Source organism: Fulmarus glacialis, unplaced genomic scaffold (genome assembly GCF_000690835.1).
Source record: "Fulmarus glacialis isolate BGI_N327 unplaced genomic scaffold, ASM69083v1 scaffold32091, whole genome shotgun sequence".
NCBI classification, from domain to species: Eukaryota; Metazoa; Chordata; class Aves; order Procellariiformes; family Procellariidae; genus Fulmarus; species Fulmarus glacialis.
This window is the reverse complement of record NW_009192687.1, coordinates 41,136-60,745: the sequence shown is the minus strand read 5'-3', so window position 1 is coordinate 60,745 and position 19,610 is coordinate 41,136. Positions and strand designations below refer to the sequence as shown.

The following is a 19,610-nucleotide window of genomic DNA, read 5'->3' as shown; positions in this document are numbered from 1 at the left end:
CTTTATTGATCACAGATGTGCATGTTTCTAGTGTTAAGAAAGCTGGGAATAGAATGAGAATTCCCATTTCCCTTCCAGTTTCAAAAATTTGCCTGTTTGTTGGAGGTAACATTATCTTCTAGTTTGAGGGGGTCAGAACCCATGCTGTCTGCCGTTTTTTCTTTAGCTTCAAAAATATATTTATGGACTTTCAGTGAACTCTCTGACCTCACCACCAAAGCAACATATGTGGTTTTTACTTTGAGAGAAATGGCAGTTAAATGCCTTCTTTTCTTATTGTGGCTATGAATTATAAACCCCATGCATTAGGTTTTTTAAAATACTTTATTGAATTACAAAGCTGTCTCTACTTGAGCAAATAGTGATTTTATTAAATTTGATGGTTTCTTGTTGGATTGGTGTCGCTGTGTGTGATTGTTGTATGTGTGTTGGTTTTTTCTCTCCAAGATGGCCATCTGTTGCATTTATCTTTTTCTAAAAGGGAATCTGACACTCACTAGAAAGTTTACTGTGCTTGAAACACAGTTGGAGTTAGCATACCCCAAATTTATTCCATCTGTTTTGTTTTTAAAAGTCCATGTTGTTCTTAGTTTAATTTTGAATACTCCTTTTTCCTCTTAGCATGTTTTAGTGATAAAATATTCTTGAGCAATCCTAGAAAAACAATTTGCTATGTAGTCATAAAGAAAACAAAGCCAATTTAGAGTAAACATTCCCAAGCACGGTAATCAATCAAACCAAGTCTGTATCCCTAATTATATAGGTAGAGGTAGTATATAGTGATGGGGCAGGGGGAAATAAGACACACCCGTGTGGATGTTCCTATAGTGAAGGTGAAAGGTCTTTCTGTGCTCTTGAAAGTGCCTTTATTGGATATTGATATTCCCTCATGTTTGGATCTGGCAATGCCTCTATTTAAATATATGAACTTGAGCACCTAGGTTTTTTCATGACACTGCTCTAGTATTGTAACTGGTCTCCTGAAGAAGCGGATGGGAGTAAGAATTGGAGAATCTGGACTCCTGTCAGCTGGGATGGGATGGGAAAATGGACGGTAAAGGGTCTCACTGGGAAAGTACTGGCGTGGAATATTTGTAGTATTAACATTGACCTATGAGGCTGTAGGGATGTTTTCTGCAAATTTAAGGAGGGGTGAAAAATCGTGTCTGATCTGTGAAGAGGCTAGTCGGTTGGTATTCTCTTCAGGTTAACACTGGTGATGTTAAACCTGTCTTTTTTTTCTTTTTTTTTAAACACCTTCTTTAATAAAATTTTATATTTAAGCTGAAGCGTTTATAGCAATGCAGTATTTTTATTCATTTTAAGCTTTTCCTTCTCCCCCAGTGCTTTCATTCTTTAAAGGACAAAGCGGAACAGTGCTATCATTTTGGTGTACTACTTACAGTTTGTCCACTTTTATGATTCCCTGAAGCCCTAATAATACTTCAATAAGTACTTCATATTAAATCATGCAGAAGAGGAGAAGCAGTTACAGCACACCAAATGAAAACTAATGCTGTGTGGGAGGATATGGCTAAAGTATGTGCTGCGAAACATGTCTGGCTAAAATTGTTTTGTCTCTTAGATCCTCTCCACTTGAGCGGAGTGTATGTATTTCTTCCTGCTCTCTTCCCTCCTTCTGCCCACAAACTCTTGGCCGACTTGGGTTAAGAGTGGGAGTGGTACAGCAAAAGTGCAGTCAGACAAAAATACTCATCTCCCACAGTTTCAGGCGCTCTGCATTGTACTCACTCGGTTTTACAAGAAATTTGGTAGTTGGTAAGTGTTGACTGTCAAAAGGATGGGTGAGAATTTGAGGAGGTGAAGCACAGGTTTTATAAAAGGAAAAATGGGCTTGTTAACTTCAGGCATGTTACATGCTTAGGGATAGGCATGTTTATGTAAAAGTAAATCTTACGCAATCAGTTACTGTACCACCACACTGCCTTTTTCTTAGAAAGGGGTAATTGTAAAGGAAAGAAATGCAACAGATAAAATAATACAAAGCAATACATGGTGAACTTCTGCGAAGGCTTAATTGCTTTTCTTTTTTAATAAACAAGTGCATGTGCTCTATTTTATTTGTATGGAAGGAACTTGTATGAACCATTATTGGGACGAAAAATATATACAAGTGAAAGAAAAACTTGGCTGAGTGATTATAACATCTTCAAGCTTGGGAGTCTTGAAAACAAAGCATTTAGTTTTGCTTTAAGAAACTTATTTACAAGAACACCAGCACTGTTTTTTCCTCTTCTGTGTTCCACTAGCAGAGTGGCAGGTGGTTATTTATTTATATACCCATCAGCTGATGTTTGCTATGATTTCTGAAACAAGGTATCTGATAAAAATTAAAAGATGAATGATACAATAAAGGTAAAGTTGAGTTTGTGAAAGAGAAGTCAACTAACTTCTTACAGAGGTTTAATAGGAGATTGTTTGGATTCCTGTGGAGAGCTTGCAGATGGTTGGAAGTTTTGTTTGGAATTTTTTTAATAAGGAGACCACTTTTTTTTTTTTTTTTTTTTAAATAAAGGAAAAAGTCTGTCGTGATGTGGATGCTGATGGCTAGGAGGCTTGCTTTTCTTACGTATGTGCTGAGAACCCCTTAAGCAGTAATCCAGGGGCCTAGAGGGATACTCAGATTGCAGTTGAAAACCATTGTTATAGATAATTAATTTCTTCCTTATGTTTCCTGCTTCAACAAGAAAATAACGTGGTAATTCTGTAGCACTGCTCTCCCAAGATTTAGAGATGAAGCCGAGTAGTGTAACTCTGCATCTGCTTTTTGGTAGTACCCATTACTTAAAGCCTTGAAACCAGGTTAATGGCATAATAGGAAGTCTCTTTACCCGTGTGCAGCACAGCTACAGCTGTGGCTAGAAGATAATTCTGTAGATGAATCCTGATTCTGGGTGACTTGCTTTGAAGTGTTAGCAACTAGCTTGTTGGACTGAAAGTCTGCTTTATAAAGTTTATCTTCTGCTGTATGGACACATGATGAAAGTGGTGGTCAATAGCAATTATTATGTATGTGTTCATACAGTATAAGCTACAGGAGTTCTTAGCATCAGAGCTGATGTATCTTAACAGTCACATGCCATTTGGGTTTTATTAGAATAGAGAAAAATCTTGACAAACAGCCTGGTAGATCACAATTTTCGATTCTGAGGGAGGGATGCCCTTTTTGGAACAGCTTGAACAGCGAAGGAAAAATAAAAAGTCCTAACTTACTATATTCACATTTTATGTCTCTTTCCCCATCTCAGATCAAAGCCATAATTTGCACTTAATGCTCTGTGGAAACAGAGCAGGCTCACATACTTGTGTGTAGATCCAAGGCATTTGGGTGTTTACAATGAAGTGTATTGCCACATCAGTGTGACCATATTATTCTACAAAATTCAAACTACCTCTGGTCAGACTGGCAATATGCCTCTTAGGGAAAAGCTGCCAGAAGAGGTGACCTGAACATCTGTGTCAAGCTTCAAGAAGGAACACAAGCACTGCATTTAATTCCCAGCAGTAGAAACATTCAACAAAACATGATTTATGTCATCCTTATATAAACTATCTATCTACAAAAGTGCACACACAGAGGGAAAAAAAACCCCATATTTGACAACCTAGGAGAGTCTTGTTAATACCCTAGTGGTAGATAATACTCATAGGAGTGGTGTTACAAGAACGTGTCCAGAAAAAAGTGTGTTTTTAGGAAAAGAGAATTGCTGGGGGAAAAAGCATTGTGCTGCATGGGGAAAAAAGAAATGTAGTCTCACAATAGCTAACCAGTGGGTGTTTATCATATGCATACAGTCCAGTTCAAGTAACAGAAGCCTTGGTGGGCAAGTAGTATTGAACTCATGCACATATAATGGTGGCTTCAGAAGTGTATCCTTTGTTTGACTACAGAACTTCAGGCATTGTCATGCTGAGAAATACTGCTGATCCTGAGATTTGAGCAAATAGGCTTTTAAACATAGATGTTCTGTGCCTTTTTAAAAAACAAACAAAACAACAGCCAAAACTCCAAGAAGATTTAAGGAAAAGAGACGTTTAGCTGTTTTCTGGATTCTTCTTCCCCCTTTCCCAAGGGTAGGGGAAATAAATAAATAACGAAAATAATTGGAGCATTTGTAATAAAATTTGGTATTTGAAAAATAATTTACTTATCTCATTGAGGTAATTATTTTTACTCTTCATATCCATGCTCAAAGCAATATACATTAAAAGATAAAACAAGCATATCCTTCCATAAAGTTAGATGACATATGGAAAGTATAATCCACTATCAAATAAATATCAGCAGTGGTAAGTATGAATTATAATCGAGGCAGGAGCAACTTAATGAAGCTTCACTGTTGTAAGCATATAAATGGTGCTTATGTGTGGGTGGCCACATGCAGCATGAACACTGGTAGTTGTGGTGTTGTTAAAGACCAGGTTACTTCAAAATAGTCTGGTCGATTCGTCCATAAATCCAATCTGATATCCATTATTACATACGTCGTTTGCCTTGTTTCTCACTTACCAGTGTTTCAGCTTTAAAATGCTTCCCTCGTTCTTTTTTCAGACTCCCTTTCGGTGTCCAGCAATGATGCCAGTCCTCCTGCTTCAGTAACATCGCTTCAGCCCCACATGATCGGTGCACAGAGCTCCCCAGGCCCCAAGCGCCCCGGCAACACTTTGAGAAAATGGCTTACCAGTCCTGTGAGGCGTCTTAGCAGTGGAAAAGCAGATGGGCATGTCAAAAAACTAGCCCACAAGCATAAGAAGAGTAGAGAGGTTCGCAAAAGTGCCGATGCAGGCTCTCAGAAGGATTCTGATGATAGTGCGGCGACCCCACAAGATGAAACTGTTGAAGAGGTAAGCGTTCAGGGCAGCTTCCCGAGACTTGTTTTTATGTTTTTCAAAGAACTAAATGTTGTCAGGTGAAGGTTGCCTCCTCAGCTGACTGTCCAGCAGTTGAGCAAAGCGGCATGTGCCATGTGCTCATTCTTGATGACTGCTGAACTCGGCATAAGTACTGTGCCAGGCACAATTTGTGCCCTTCTGCCTTGAAAGCATTAGTAAAGCTCTGTGGAGAAGGATGTCTAGTTGAAAAAAAGAAATGTGAGAGTAAAAAGTTGTTCTTTGCCTTTGCTCTCGTATCCCACTCAGGAAAATAGCTTTGTGAGTAAAGGTGCTTCATGTTCTGGGAATAATCAGGTGATTTTGTATTTCCTTTCCTTTTTTTGTTGGTGAATCAGGGAAAACATAGGGAGAGCTGCTTAACGCTGTGTTTACACCTTGAGCAAGAGTTAGAGCACAGAAAAATTACTGGCTCTTCAAATCAAAAGGTAGTTACCATAGGTCAAATAATAAACATGGCAGTTTTCATTGGAGGGAAGGAAATCGTGAACTATTCCAGATTTTGCTACCAAGGACATCTACTGAAGGTTTCCCTTCCTCCTGCAAACATGTGCCTATCCTTCTAAGCCTGAAACTCATGTATGAGCAAAGCCAGCCTCCAGTTAGGAGCAGACAGAATTCTCTTCTGTTACAAACCTATGTTTCAGGCTGAAATGAATTACATCTTACTGCTTCCAAGGGCACAGCCACTTGCATGCTATACAGTTACTTCCTTTTACCAGGCTTGACTCTGACTAGTGGTTTTGGTAGTTATCGTACAGAAAAGTGGTCTTGGATGCCCAATTAATTATTTAGTACGTTTTTTTTCTTGCTTCTGACATACTTTGCTGCAAGCTTGGAACATCAGTGAAGTTATACAGTAAATATATGGAAAGAAAAGACTAGAGACTTGGCAGCATGGTGATTTGGGAGATGTGGTTCGGAAAGGAATATAGGCCTCTGTCCCTGAATGTCAGGCAGTAGAAGGAGACCCGCTGTGATGCAGTTGTAGCATTGTTTTGGAAGTATCTGTTATTCTGCAGTTCTGTGAGTGAGGGAAAACCTAAGACCACTGCCTTGAAGTCAGGAAAAGACAATAATCACCTATGCTGTCTTCCTTTGAAGATAGTTAAATTATCTTGCGAGATCAGTTACGTTAATCTTTGGCTAATTGAAATAGTTCCTTGTATAATTGGAAGGACTGTCTTTCAATACAACTGTAAAAATGATACAAGCAGTCTGCTCTCAATACTTGGGGGGGGCAGAAAGTATAATTAACAAAATACTTCATGTTATAATAGGAGGGTTTTTTATATCCTTTAGAAGTCTTGCTGTGAGGGTTGGTACTTCAGATACAAAGTTCATAAGTTTCTAAGTTGGAGGAATGTGGCTTTTTACAGAACTGAACTTGGAAAGCAAGCATGGCTTTGGTAACACTTTCCTATAGTAAATCTCAAGCTGAATGTCTTGTTCTCAGTATTTCAATCCATCTGCTTTTACCAAACACTGAAAACATTATCTTTGGCAGCTGCTTTTTTCCTTCTGTTGAGGAGCAGCACTGTGTTTGTAGGATCATCTTGACTTGTTGGGAGAGAGGTGAATCTACAGAACAGACTTGTTTGAACCAAGTTTGTGTTGAACAAGCTTCATGCTGCTGAGGAGGTAACAAAGCTTGAATGTCTTGATTTCGTTTACAGAGAGGTCGGAACGAGGGGCTGAGCAGTGGCACTCTCTCCAAGTCATCCTCTTCAGGCATGCAGAGCTGTGGAGAGGAGGAAGGTGAAGAGGGCGCGGATGCTGTACCTCTTCCTCCTCCAATGGCAATTCAGCAACACAGTCTTCTCCAGCCCGACTCGCAGGATGACAAGGTAGGAGGAAGAAGCGGGGAAGGCTTCACATGTTGAGAGAGCCTCTGTTTGCTCAAATCTTTCTTCTGTTTCCAGAATCTCTCTAATGTATGTAATACAGCTTTATGGTAGATAGAAGTAATCATTACACCACTTTAGACAACGTTAAAAGGATTTTGTGTGGAAAGAGTATGAATTAAGTGCATCTCTATTTTAAACGCGCAAGTGCAGAAATTTTTCTGCTAGCACTTTAAATGTGGAAATGGGCCGCTTTGTGTGTTTGCAGGCCTATTTACATCTGTTTAACAGATGCCATATTTAGTGATGAGAATTTAATTGTTTTATAATCATACCTTTGGGTACTGAGGTTGAAATACTATGTGCAAGTAAAGTTTATCTGGAGAAATTAACAGTTGTACATAACAGTTTTTAGATCATAGGCTGTTCACCAAGCCCTACTATTTTTGATAGTCTCAGTTCAGGGGAAAAAAATTTTTATGTACATTTCTTAGCAGAAAGAGCTGTTCACATCAACTCTAAGGTGTTTTTGTATAGCAGCATAGCTTTTTTTTCCTTTTTTTTTTTTTTTTTGGGTGCCTCTACAAGTGTACTAAGAAATTAATATCCAAATAAGGGTAATAATCCAGCTTGTTTTTACGAACAAAGGCACATTAAAATTGACGGTAAAAATTTTCCATCAGTAATGAAATTCTGGATGTAGTTAGTAACTGCATGAAGGAAATCTTACTTGCATGTTATCTGTTTTTCTTAAACATTGTGATGCTCATACATTGGGAGGATTTCTTTCACTTTTCAACCTGGATCAAATGTTTAGGTGACAACTATCAAGCCTGGAAATAGAAGGTTTTAGAGTAGAAACAGTGTGGACTTGTGCAGCAAATATTCACATTCACTGTTTACTTCCCATTTTGCTGCTTAAAATCTTTAGCCATTGTAATCTATAGCATGAACATTGTTAGTGAATTTTGTGGGTGGTTACTCACTGTTCTGAGTGGTGCAGATGTAATTGATAACTTTGGCTGATCTTGTTGACTACTTTTTTTTTTTTTCCTTTCTTCCTTTCATCCCACTGCCTTTCAGTGGGGCTCTCAATCTTCCATGAAGCTATCATTTGTAGGATCAAAATGGCTGGATCCCATGTTCTATGTGTATTTAATTCCTGCATGTTTTCCGAATCGAAAAAGTGTAATGTATGAGTTGGGGGAGTTAATATATTGGGAAATATTCTTGAAACAAAACAAGTAAAAATAGGCTTTTTAAAATTTTGCCAGCCTTTAGACCTGAGAGAATATTTTATTGCTAGAAAATAATCATCTCAGTTTGAGGTTTAGAAATAGAATAAAAATAATGTTGATGAAAATATGTTAAAGTTCCTGTTGATAAGCTGCCATATTTGCATGTCCCTTCAGTGATATAAAAAAAATCTATATGCAAGCCTTACAAAAAGTTCTCCAGAGAAAAACGGCTTTTGCTTATATAGTTCGTTTTGCACAGTAAGAACAGTTACGTGAAGGGATATGCTTGAAAGTTAGTGTCCATTCACTGTTGTATTTCTGATGCAAACTAAGACCTTTATCACAGTAGAGTAAGAGGCTTTGAGTAGCTTTCAATCCCCAGTAAAATTTTAGTTTTCACTTCTGAAGAGGTTAATATGCACCCACTGCAGTAAAAACATGTTGGGACAGTTTTTTAAGTAGCTTAAACTGCATTCTAGAAAAGACTTCTGAGAAGTTAAAATTCAGTACAGTTAATATTATACCATACTTTTTCAAAACATGTAAATCATGATTCATTTAAGGTGCATTGTTTTTGTGCAATATCTGTCCTACTGCATGGTGGGAGGCAAAAAAGTCCCCTCGTGGCAGCCTGGGAGGTTGCGTGCGCCTCGCTGAAGTCCACACACCAAGGCATACGACCGATTTCCAGTACCTAAAGCAAATGCTTTACTGGAATGCAGGAGTGAGAAGCCAGAGCAAAGTTTTACCCAGCAGAAGTCAGTTGGCCCTATTGATGGAGTTACTGATTAATAAAAGGCTTGCAAACAAATTCCTGGTTGTCTGCTTTCTGGGTGGAGTTTCCTGCTGCACTCAGTGGTTTCTTGGGTTGCTCAGCTCCTCTGGATCCCGAGGAATGTCTCCTCCTTTCTGTGACCTCATCAGCTTGGCTTTCATCCACCCTCACTGCGAGCATTTCTTCCTCTCTAGGGCTCCTAGTCTGCCCTCAGTGCTGGAAACTCCCTGCTCGGTGGCTTCCTCCCTCCCTACCCAGCCCACTGTGGGCTCCAGCAGCATCTCACACCTGCGTGTGCTCAGTTACTCCCTCCACCTTTCCTTATTTTCTGGGCAAGGGGTGTACTCTGCTCCCAGAGTACATCATCAGGAAGAAGGTCAGCAGGCAGACTTCATCTGTGCAGCCTGGCAGCTCCTTCTTTTTCAGATATTATATGATATAACCATACGAACTGGAAACCAACCAGTTCTGAAGTTTTACCAACAGTCACACCCCATATACTCCCATAGAGCAATAACAGAGAGAAGGGACCTTGACCTGAGTCTGATTCCAACACTGCCAGTGTTTTGTAAGGCTAAGGTGAGCTCCACATCCAAAGAGAAAACCCGCATACAAGCACAGCTTTGGAAAACCTAGTCAACAGTCAGATGTCAGGAGCATACAATTGCCTAAAAGACACACTAGCTGTGGGATTGCTCAGTTTTTGGTGTGCATGAAAACATCATGTGCTAGGCCATGCTGATTTGTCTAATATCACTAAATAACACAACCATTTTTCCCCTAAGAACTCACCTGCACAGCATGCATTCTTCTGTTCAGTAGAATCATTGCACACCTCATGGATTTGCATTTGATGGAAGTTTAGAAGTTGTTTGCATTTAATTTTTGGATATGCAGTATTAAAGTTTCAAGATCAGTTATGTTAATATGAAACTAATTATTTTTGCTTTTTTTTTTCTCTTTTTGTAAACTCTGGTGCAGTATTATGTTGACTTGTGTTCTGTCTCTGCTTTGGCTCAGTTCCCGTATCTTTCAATTTAAAGTTGTCTGTATTTCCTTTGCTTACCCAACTCCTGTTTTCCTTTCCAAATAAGACGAGTACAAGGCAAACTACCTAAAATCTGTATATTCTTTTTTTGTATTGACTTATGGGGAGCCTTGTTATACCCGTGCTTGATTTGAGAGGAACCTCTTGTGTTAAGTCATTATACGTGCCATTTCTTTGTCCAGTTTGTTGGAAACATTTGCAGGACAGCTTACTCTGTGCTGCATGATGCTCACTGTGGTGTTCGTAATACGAAGTAACGTTCATATTACACCCTGTTTCCACTTTCCAGTTATTTCATGATAAATGTAATATGCAAACAACCCTGTTTGCAAATTACTGAGGCTGAATTTAATGGCCCTCTCCCAGAATCCTTTACTGTGAACACCTTTTGCTTTCAGTTGTATCTATAAACTGGCATTTTATAGCTTATGAGGCCAGAGGTCTTCTGTGCTCTACACATACCATTGGGGAAAATGGATGGCACAAGGAATGGTGAGCTCAATTTCCCATCTGAATCTGGGCAATATACCCCAGCTCCTTTAGAAAAGTAAAATGCCCCTGAGTTACTGGTGGTATTTTTTCTTAGCCTAATGATGCTTCCTCCTTTATTTCAAGTCTTCTTGGTTCCTGTTACTGTTCTGCAGTTGTTGCTTTGTTTAACGGCCAATAAAATATGTTAACAAATTGTTTGTTGTCCACTGGGTCAGCTCAGGTGATTTTTATAGCTATTTGTCAGGCATTATCATAATCAGCAAGATGAAGGATATTTCCTTGACTTCTATTGCATGTAGGAACAGGAATTTTTATCCCAGCATTTAACGTCTGTGGGGGTTACTTAAAATTTCCAATTCCAGTTGCCCAAGTTGGAAGGGATGATCTTAGTGTTATATTACACTGACAGTTACTGTCAGGTACCTTTGCCTAACAGAGAAGTGAAGGAGTTGTCTTGATCCTTGAGCACGTACCAGGCTAACTCTGGGATTCTCCTTCCTTTGTGTCATTGCACAGACATCTTCTCGATTACTGGTGCGCCCGACCAGCTCCGAGACACCCAGTGCTGCAGAACTAGTCAGTGCAATTGAAGAGCTCGTCAAAAGTAAAATGGTGAGGCTGACTGGCAGACGCATGTGTTTAAAGAAATTGTGTCTTCAAGTCCCGACTTGCTATTTGAAGAAAAGCTACATGCCTATCCTGAGCATACACCTTTGACTTGTAAAACTTGATACCTGTTTCAAAAGTCACTTTCTGGGTTGGTGTACGGGTCGCTTTGTACACCCTCTTTTGTGAAAGCACTTACTGAAGAGGTAAATGGCTGTGTAGAGAAACCAATAAATATGAGGGAGAGGAGAAGACAGATAATGTATTTCCTATTAGTAAAAAGAAAATGTCCTATTAGTAAAATGAATGCTAAGACCCAGGGTTACCCTGATTTGCATGATAGACTTTTGAGAAGAATCCCTTAGACTGAATTTACAGCAAATCTTGCAGAGTTCAACAGTAAAGTAGATAACCTTCACACAGAGACATTTATGCTATCTAGCTGTTTTTTAGGCAATGTGATAATGAAGAAATAAGTAAAAGAGTAAAAGGATCATTTTGTATGTTAGCAGCTCCTTCCTTTCTTTGCAGCGTTCGCTAACAAATTAAGTAGGAGGAATTTGTGTCAGCTTTTTTAAGTTTCTGTGTTTTGAAATTTGTTTCTGAAGATGCTCATTGACAAAGAATAGGGAGTATGGATAATACTAGGAAGGCCCTCCTTCATGTTCAAAACCTGACTTGATCCGGTCCTGGAAAACCTACTCTAGATGACCCTGTTTGAGAAGGGGGATTGGACTATATGGTCTCAGGACCATGGTCACTCAGTGATTCCGTGATTCGCTCAAAACCTTTAAGTCTGGCTTTTGCAACATAGACCCTGTTGGGCTTAGTAGAAGTGCTTCTGTGAAAACTCTACAGAGAATTGCAGCATGGCAGCCCCATGTTACCAGAGGTTGAAATTTCCCAGGCTTGTTCTAAATTTAAGCAGCTTTGAATTTCAGAATGAGAAATTTGAATTTCCGTTTTATATTTCCTCATTTAGAAAGACTTACACTTCACTTACATTACTGCATGAAATAATTTCTGCTCTCTCTTAGATTTTTAACTTTGCTTTTTACTGCTGTTGCACCACAAGGGTGAATAAGAAGTAATCTGTGGGAAAATTGAAAGCAGCCTTTTGCAAATGGAAATTTTGACAGTCCATGTGTCTTTCAGGCAGCCTAGCAGTGGACATAATTTAATGATCCATGCATATAGTCCCTGGCGGAGATGTTCTCATTTCACAATTTTAGCCAAGGGTCAGGTTCTCCTGGTTTTGGGGCCAGTCATATCATTATATCCCTAACGAAAAAGACTACAGCTAAACCCCACCCTGGTGAAGTAAATGTGTCTTGCATTAAAGCCTGTATAACATTCAAGGAAAAAGTGATACATAACTGTAGCTTGATCCAAGATTATGGGCTTGAATTAAAGAAGTCCAATAAATACTTCATGAAGCTTGTTTGTATTATTTCTCCCATGGCTTCTCCATCTTTTGTACAAACAGCAGACTGCAGAGTCCATGCAAGGGAGACAGTGTAATTGGCAGAAGAGATAGGGACTCTTAACTAGGATCTGAACTGTCATGAAGCTCAAAAGCAACATTGACTGTAGAAGTAATTTTCTTCAATGACTTGGTATTTTGCCTACTTAATATGATAAACAAAATGTCTGACAAAGAATGCCACTTCTGTTGTAATAAAAAATGTAACATCCAAAGAATCTCCTTTAAAGATGTCCTATTTATTATTGAAAGTAACATGCATATGCCAGAACTAAAGTATGACAAATATAATTTAATCCCTGGCAATAAGCACACATCTGTGTAGCTTCCACCATAGAAGTACTTGCATCCAGACTATCCTTACATCAGGATAGTCTGATTTTTATGTCTTGCTGCTTAAACCAACTGAACTCCTTTCTTTTCCTGTGAAGGAAAGACTGATGTATCTCAAATGTGCTTCTATAAGGTTAGGTTATCTGTTCCGGAAAGCCAAGTTGTTGGTTGGTTTCCTGGAAGCTTGAGACCACCTTTGCCAAGATATATTGCAGTAATTGAGCTCCAATAGATTCCCATATACAGCTGCATGTGAATGCATCTTGTGAAAAAAGGGGAAATAAATCATTGTTGCTGTCTGTCTTGAACACTTTCTAGGCCCTGGAGGACCGTCCAAGTTCCCTGTTGGTAGATCAAGGTGACAGCAGCAGTCCATCCTTCAACCCTTCAGATAACTCCCTTCTCTCCTCCTCATCACCCATAGATGAGATGGAAGAAAGGAAATCCAGCTCCTTAAAAAGACGACAGTAAGACCACATTTTCAGTCCTTTTTTGACAATGTTTTGAAGAGATAAATGAAATGTTTTTAAAATGTCCATTTTGAACTGGCAGCAGAAACTGTTAATCTGGAAGGGGGAGGACTTGTGTTAGGTGTCAAGCATGCAGTCACATTATGCAAAGAAAAAAAATTTTCTTCAACAGTCACAGTTTCAATTTCCTGTGATTTTTAATTTTAGTTATACCTGTGTTGACTTTTGTCACATGTCAGTCTCAGTTACGCAGGAAGAGGCTGGTCTTTAAATGTCGTTTCCCTTGTTCTGTTCCACCACACTCTTAATTTCTTTATGTAATAGTAAACTGTTACCATGGTAGAACAAAAACATGCCTGGTTTCAAAATTATTTAAATCTGTGGGTAGAAATAACAGTTCATATACTTAAGAGTCTCCAGACCAGAGACATAATAGCATTTTATTTTAAACAATAGTTAAATGTTTAATTTTAATTACATGTGTAAGAAAACATCTGACTTTAGATAAACAGAAGTAAGCCTGCTCCGGTTCCAAAGTCAAAGCAGCATCTTGCGTAGAAAGAATGTGCATTAATTCTTCTGTTTCAGCTCCGCTTATCAAAAATATGTGACTGCAAATGTCTGAAAAGCTGTATGCCATTAATCCTTTTTAAGAACCTAGGTTTTTTTAAATGAAATGTGTGTTCACCATTTTCTTTCCATTGTAGCTATGTCTTACAGGAATTAGTGGAGACAGAGCGAGATTATGTACGAGATCTGGGCTATGTAGTTGAGGTATGGTGTTTTTCATTCTCTTGATTTTTCTGGGTGGTGTGTTGTTTGTTTGGTTTTTTTTTTTTGTGTGGTACCAACCAGCTGTGTAGCTTGAACCTCCGTTTTTTCCAAAACAAAACACAGGAAGAAGCTGAAAATGTGAATGTTTGCATTCTGAGTTTTCCCTCCTGCAGGCTTTTAACATATTAGAAATATTGCATCAGATCTCATTCCTTTTTTTTCTTCCTGTTATTGTGTGCACCTTATTGTTCTTCCGAGGAGTGTAGTTAGTAATTTTTTAAGATCACTACCTCTGGCCTAATAGTATCTTAGACGAGATGGTTTTATTTAGCACAACTAAATCTAAAAAAGCATTGTAACTCAGCAGGTAGAGGAACTATCCTGGATTTGAAAGACTTGCTTCCTTTCCTACTGCTAGGCTTCTCTTAGACTTTCTAGTTTCCCCTTCTGTAAAACGACATAACATCACACATCTCCCTTCAGTCCTCAGCTACTAACAGAATGCATTTGGAAGAGTAGAGAGAATGAGCCTGGCAGTGAATTTCAGCCTAACAAGGTTCAATTCTTAAACTCTGTTTTAAAGGGAGGGAGGGCAAGAAAGATTGGCATTGTGTGATAGTCTTTTTACAGTATTTAAAGGGTGCATTAGAAGGCTATGAACAGATGTATTTTTGTAATTAACAAAATAATTCCTGATGAAAATGCTAGACATCAAAACATAAACTTTGCAAACTAAAACCAGACCTGGCTAACTAGGAATAGAAGTGTTAGGAAGAAATAGAAGGAATAGAGTTGCATGAATATTACAAAATTTAAAAACACTCCCAGCTCTATGTGATAGAATTGCACTGTAAGACGAGTGTATATGTACACCAAAAAAGAGAAGACGGGACTATGAGAAAATGTAAAAGGAACTTTACTGCAGCCAGAATGCTTGCTAATAGAATTGACGTTCAATTTTTTTGGTGTTTGGTTTGCTCATACTGCAAGTAGTAGTCCATGCAGTGCAGTCCCATATGCAGTGCAGCTGCTTTCTTCCTCAGCGCACTTTGGTGTAGGGTTAGTGTGGATGACTGAAATAAGAAACACTGAGCAAAGGAGCGCAGAAGCCAGTTCAGTGGCTCTGACTGGTACTTGGTAACAGCCCTACCTGGCAAAGCATTGCAGGTGCTTCAGACGATAAGGAGAAGGGCTGTAGAAGTTTCTTCTATGCTTTGAGCCTGTTCACACAGGCTACATTAGCTAGAGTGAATTCGTCTTTCTAGCACTGGGTAGTGTTGTGCAGACAACCTCAAGCCAATTTGTGATATTTTGGGTCTGTGCTCTATGTTATGCTATGTTATAGGCAGTTTTTTGGTTTGTTTTTGTGTTCCAAGCAAGCTGTTGTCATGGGCAATTTGGAAAGCTTCTGGGAAAAGGGGGATTAAAAGGCAACTCACTTGGTTTTTAAAGTTTAAATGTTCACAGTGAATTTCCTTTGACTGTTGTAGGGTTATATGGCACTTATGAAGGAAGATGGCGTACCTGATGACATGAAAGGCAAAGACAAGATTGTATTTGGAAACATTCACCAGATTTACGACTGGCACAGAGAGTACGTATTAACTTGAATACAATTCTACCTAAAAAATACTAGACTGACTTTAAGAAATTATTTTATTTTTTCCCTTAAATGTGCGAATACAAGGTAAGTACAGTTGGTCTTGTGCTTTGAGTTGTAGATACTGTAGATTCAGCTTACAGATGTTGGTATGAAGATCTGCTTTAAACAAGGATGCTTGTATATACCAAGTGCTTCAACTGAAAATCTATAGTGTAGATAGTATTATGTACAGAAGTTTGTACGTGGTTTGAGGCTTTGTTTTCAAAAATGTTTTCTCTAAGAATACACTCTAAAGAATTTGTTAGGGGTTAGCATGGCAATATGAGCACCTGAGGCACTCAGACTAGGAAGGAGAAAAGTTTCAATCAATAAATGAAATTAAAGAATTTTATTAATGAACACCAGTACTTTTTCATCTTGGCATGGATTCAGTGTGTCCTTTTGGAAATCTATATTAAAATATTACACTGTTAACATTGTCATTTTGGACATACATTAATATCCAAAGGTGCTGATAGGAGACACAAAGTGGACCTTGCAGTAAGACCACTTTGCCTTGCAATCACCTGTTGCTATAGTATGTGCTATCAGAAAAAAAAATGCTTATTCTGTTTATATTCAGCTTCTTTTTAGGAGAGTTGGAGAAGTGCCTTGAAGATCCAGAAAAGCTGGGATCCCTGTTTGTTAAGCATGTAAGTGCAAACATTGTCTTTGGCAAACGCCTATTCCTGCTAATGACCAGTGTGCTTGATTATTAAGGATTTATCTATGGTACAACACAGTTAAGAAAGTGCTGTAAATATTCCTCGCTGTAAGAGGTGGAAAGAGAGATGATAAGAGCTTATAAATAGACTAAGTAAATAATCTAGTTTTTGTTCCCAATATCTTCCTGTGGAGAGGAAATATGAATGTGGGCCCTGTTTCTCAATTCAGTTCCAGTTCTGTGCGGGGAAATTGTCATTTCATATGACCAGATACACCTGTCTTCTAATCCCAGGTATCCATGCAGTACCATGGAACATAGGAACCAAAAATAGGAAAGCAGCTCATTCTTCTTGCTGTTTTCAGTGCATTCTAGTTCTGTATCCTTTCCCTTTCTGAGAATCACAGCAGTGGCTGCGATTCCTCCCTCTTCACTTGGGGAAGGAATTGGGAGTGCCAGAAATTCATTATATTTAATTTTAGTCCAACACAGAACCCTTTATAGCTTTATACAAGTCCCTGTTTTTCCACTTTTCATTTATTTATTAAAAGGAATGACCGTGTGATACATGTGGATATTGCAACACTTCAGAAGGAAATCGGATGAACTAGTTATGTAGAAACTAGATATCAAAATTCAGGACACATCAGACGTGCCATTAATAGTCATTTTGGTGTGTCTTTGTGTAAAAATACAATTTAATATCTTTTTGAGATGAGGTCTCAAGGTACTCCAAATCACGCAAGACAGCAGAAGGGAAACTTGCCTGCTAAATATGATCGTTTGCACAAGTGTGTAAAGACTGAAGACAGGCTGGATTAAAGCAGATTTAATGGGTTTCAGATTTTTCCTGCAGTCTGTGTTTGAAGTCAATACCAGGGTACCAAAAGAGCACAGAACCAAACATCAATGGAATAGTAACACTGGAAGCCAGGCCTAATTCCTGGACTAATGATGAGGAATGAGCTGTTTCATTTCTGAGGGATGATTATTATTTAAAAAAAACCCAAAACACCAAAACAAACAAACAAACCAAAAAAAAAACCAGGCATGGGAAGAGGGGAGAATTCTGGCACTGGTAAAATGGGAAACCTGAAGGGAATGATTCCCCGTTTCTGATTGCTGTTTTACTTTCTCCTGATATATTTGTAACTGAGCTGTCTTTGAAAGGCACCCTTACCACTCCAGATGGAAAGGCAAGCCGTGATGCTATTACAACATCCTCTAGCAAAACCCTGACTATCAGCTAGGACATGACAATTCAGTTCCTGCTCTTAATCTATGTTCTGTGTCCTTTTCAATCTCCATCTTATTTGTTCCTTTTTCACTTTCCATTTGTCTTCACTGGTCAGTACTCCATAAGTCACTGAGCAGCAAAGCCTCTAACAGCAAACCAATCCTAGCAAAATGATAAGGAAGATTTTGGAGTAGGTAATAGGCGCATGTGGTATGTCTCTGTTTCTTAACCAGCAAGGTTGGTAATCGGGAATGAATCTTAAAGGCTGAAGTTATACTCTCTCTCTTTTTCTTTGTTGCCTTGATGTTAAAAGCATGATGCACAAAAACTAGCACCACCATTTCCAGGCTACATCACCTACATCTCCACTCAAACTCCAATAAGACAGCTAATACTAAACTGAAGACTAAGAGTTTTCTCCTAACTGCTCTGTACAACTAAACAGGAGAAGGTCATTATTCTAATATATTAGAATAATAATCAGATTATTAAAATCAAATAAAAAATATGATATTTCAAAGGCTCTATCCATTGCTCTTGCTAAAAGAAAAAGATAACCATTTTCCTACTTAATTTTATTGTGGAACCTGCTGAGCTATCATTTCTAAACACCTGTTGTTCAGAAGTGTTTATAACTGTGGCAATTTCTAAAATCATCATGATATTCCCAAATAAATGTGTTTCCACATGTCTGTAATTTCTGCATATGTAGCTGCTTCTTTTCCTGAAAAGGACCTTTTTAAGTTCATGCTTTTCAACATCTGTACTTCTTAAAATAATACTACATTTCAATCTGGCATGCTTTTTTCTTGATGATGATGTATCATTCTGTATCTTTGTTCTAGGAGAGAAGGTTGCACATGTACATAGTTTACTGCCAAAACAAACCAAAGTCTGAGCACATTGTCTCAGAATACATTGATACGTTTTTTGAGGTAAGTTTCTGAGAGAGGATATATGCAAGGTGAAGGGTGTGTACAAATCATAAGCATTATCAGATCTGTTGACCAAAAAAAAAAGAGAAAAGGCAGCACATGTCGTTGTTACTGTTTTAAGTTGTAATTCCTTGCCACTTCCGTTCTTATTTTTCAAGTCTGATACAGGCTCCTAGAGATGTATTAATCTCTAGGGGGAAAAAAACCTAAAGTTTTGGTATAAGATATTAATTAATCAGTAGAGTCTCATCCTTACTAGCCCTAGCCCAGGCAGTTAATAGTGCATGTTATACGAAGTGGCAATTTTATATGAGCAGAGATCACTGTTGAAAATAGACTCTATACAACCTGGAATTGAAAAATTACATTTCACTATACAATCCTTTCAAAAAAAGATACGCAAGATGCTTGGAGGGGGGAATGCTTTGGAAACAAAGCTGATACCGATAAGGGGGAGGACTCTAGCTTTTGCTAACTGAAGATCAGGTTCTGCTCTGACTTTTGCCAATTTCTGCTCTGATAGCCATTAATAGTGATATATCCTGCTGTGTTTCTAACTCAACAAAATAGAACAAATATTTTCTAACTGAAAAAAACAAAAAAATGTTTGTTTTACAATCCTCAGGATCTAAAGCAACGCCTGGGCCACAGACTTCAGCTCACTGACTTGCTAATAAAACCCGTGCAGAGAATTATGAAATACCAGCTGTTACTAAAGGTAAAGTGATGTTGAGATGAATGATTTAATATATGTGTTAATGGATATGTTTTCTTTTTTAAGTATTGCTGATGCTTTTCCACCCTTCTCCCAAACAGAACCCAGATTTGTAAGGAATGTTATATGATTATTTTCTGACCATAGTCAGATACTTATAAAAATTGCAGTAAATAGCTTGGGCAGATTTTGCTTTTTTTTTTTTTTTTTTTTACGTTAAGGACCAATTGAACTCAAGTAAGTGACATGGAAATGTTTAGAATTTGTACCAATGTCATATGAAGGGGACAGGGATCTCCCAATTGTTTTCAGATGTGAATGTGGTGTGAGTTGTTGGGACGCATCTCAACTTTTCCAACCATATCGGCAATTTTAGTATCATATAAATGTTTATTGAAGAGCAACCCTATGTATCACAGAGGTCATTGCCTTAATATATGTTC

At 38.3% G+C, this 19,610-nt stretch overlaps 1 protein-coding gene across 1 annotated transcript in view; it reads left to right on the top strand.

Moving 5' to 3' along the window:
• Positions 1 to 19,610, top strand: part of TRIO (trio Rho guanine nucleotide exchange factor) — an 84,629-nt gene that overhangs the window by 45,368 nt on the left and 19,651 nt on the right. The window contains exons 7-15 of the mRNA XM_009587184.1: positions 4,574 to 4,866; positions 6,588 to 6,758; positions 10,825 to 10,920; positions 13,049 to 13,197; positions 13,908 to 13,974; positions 15,465 to 15,568; positions 16,200 to 16,269; positions 18,363 to 18,452; positions 19,078 to 19,170. Coding sequence (XP_009585479.1) covers positions 4,574 to 4,866; positions 6,588 to 6,758; positions 10,825 to 10,920; positions 13,049 to 13,197; positions 13,908 to 13,974; positions 15,465 to 15,568; positions 16,200 to 16,269; positions 18,363 to 18,452; positions 19,078 to 19,170 — 1,133 coding nt within the window. The remainder of the gene's footprint in view (positions 1 to 4,573; positions 4,867 to 6,587; positions 6,759 to 10,824; positions 10,921 to 13,048; positions 13,198 to 13,907; positions 13,975 to 15,464; positions 15,569 to 16,199; positions 16,270 to 18,362; positions 18,453 to 19,077; positions 19,171 to 19,610) is intronic.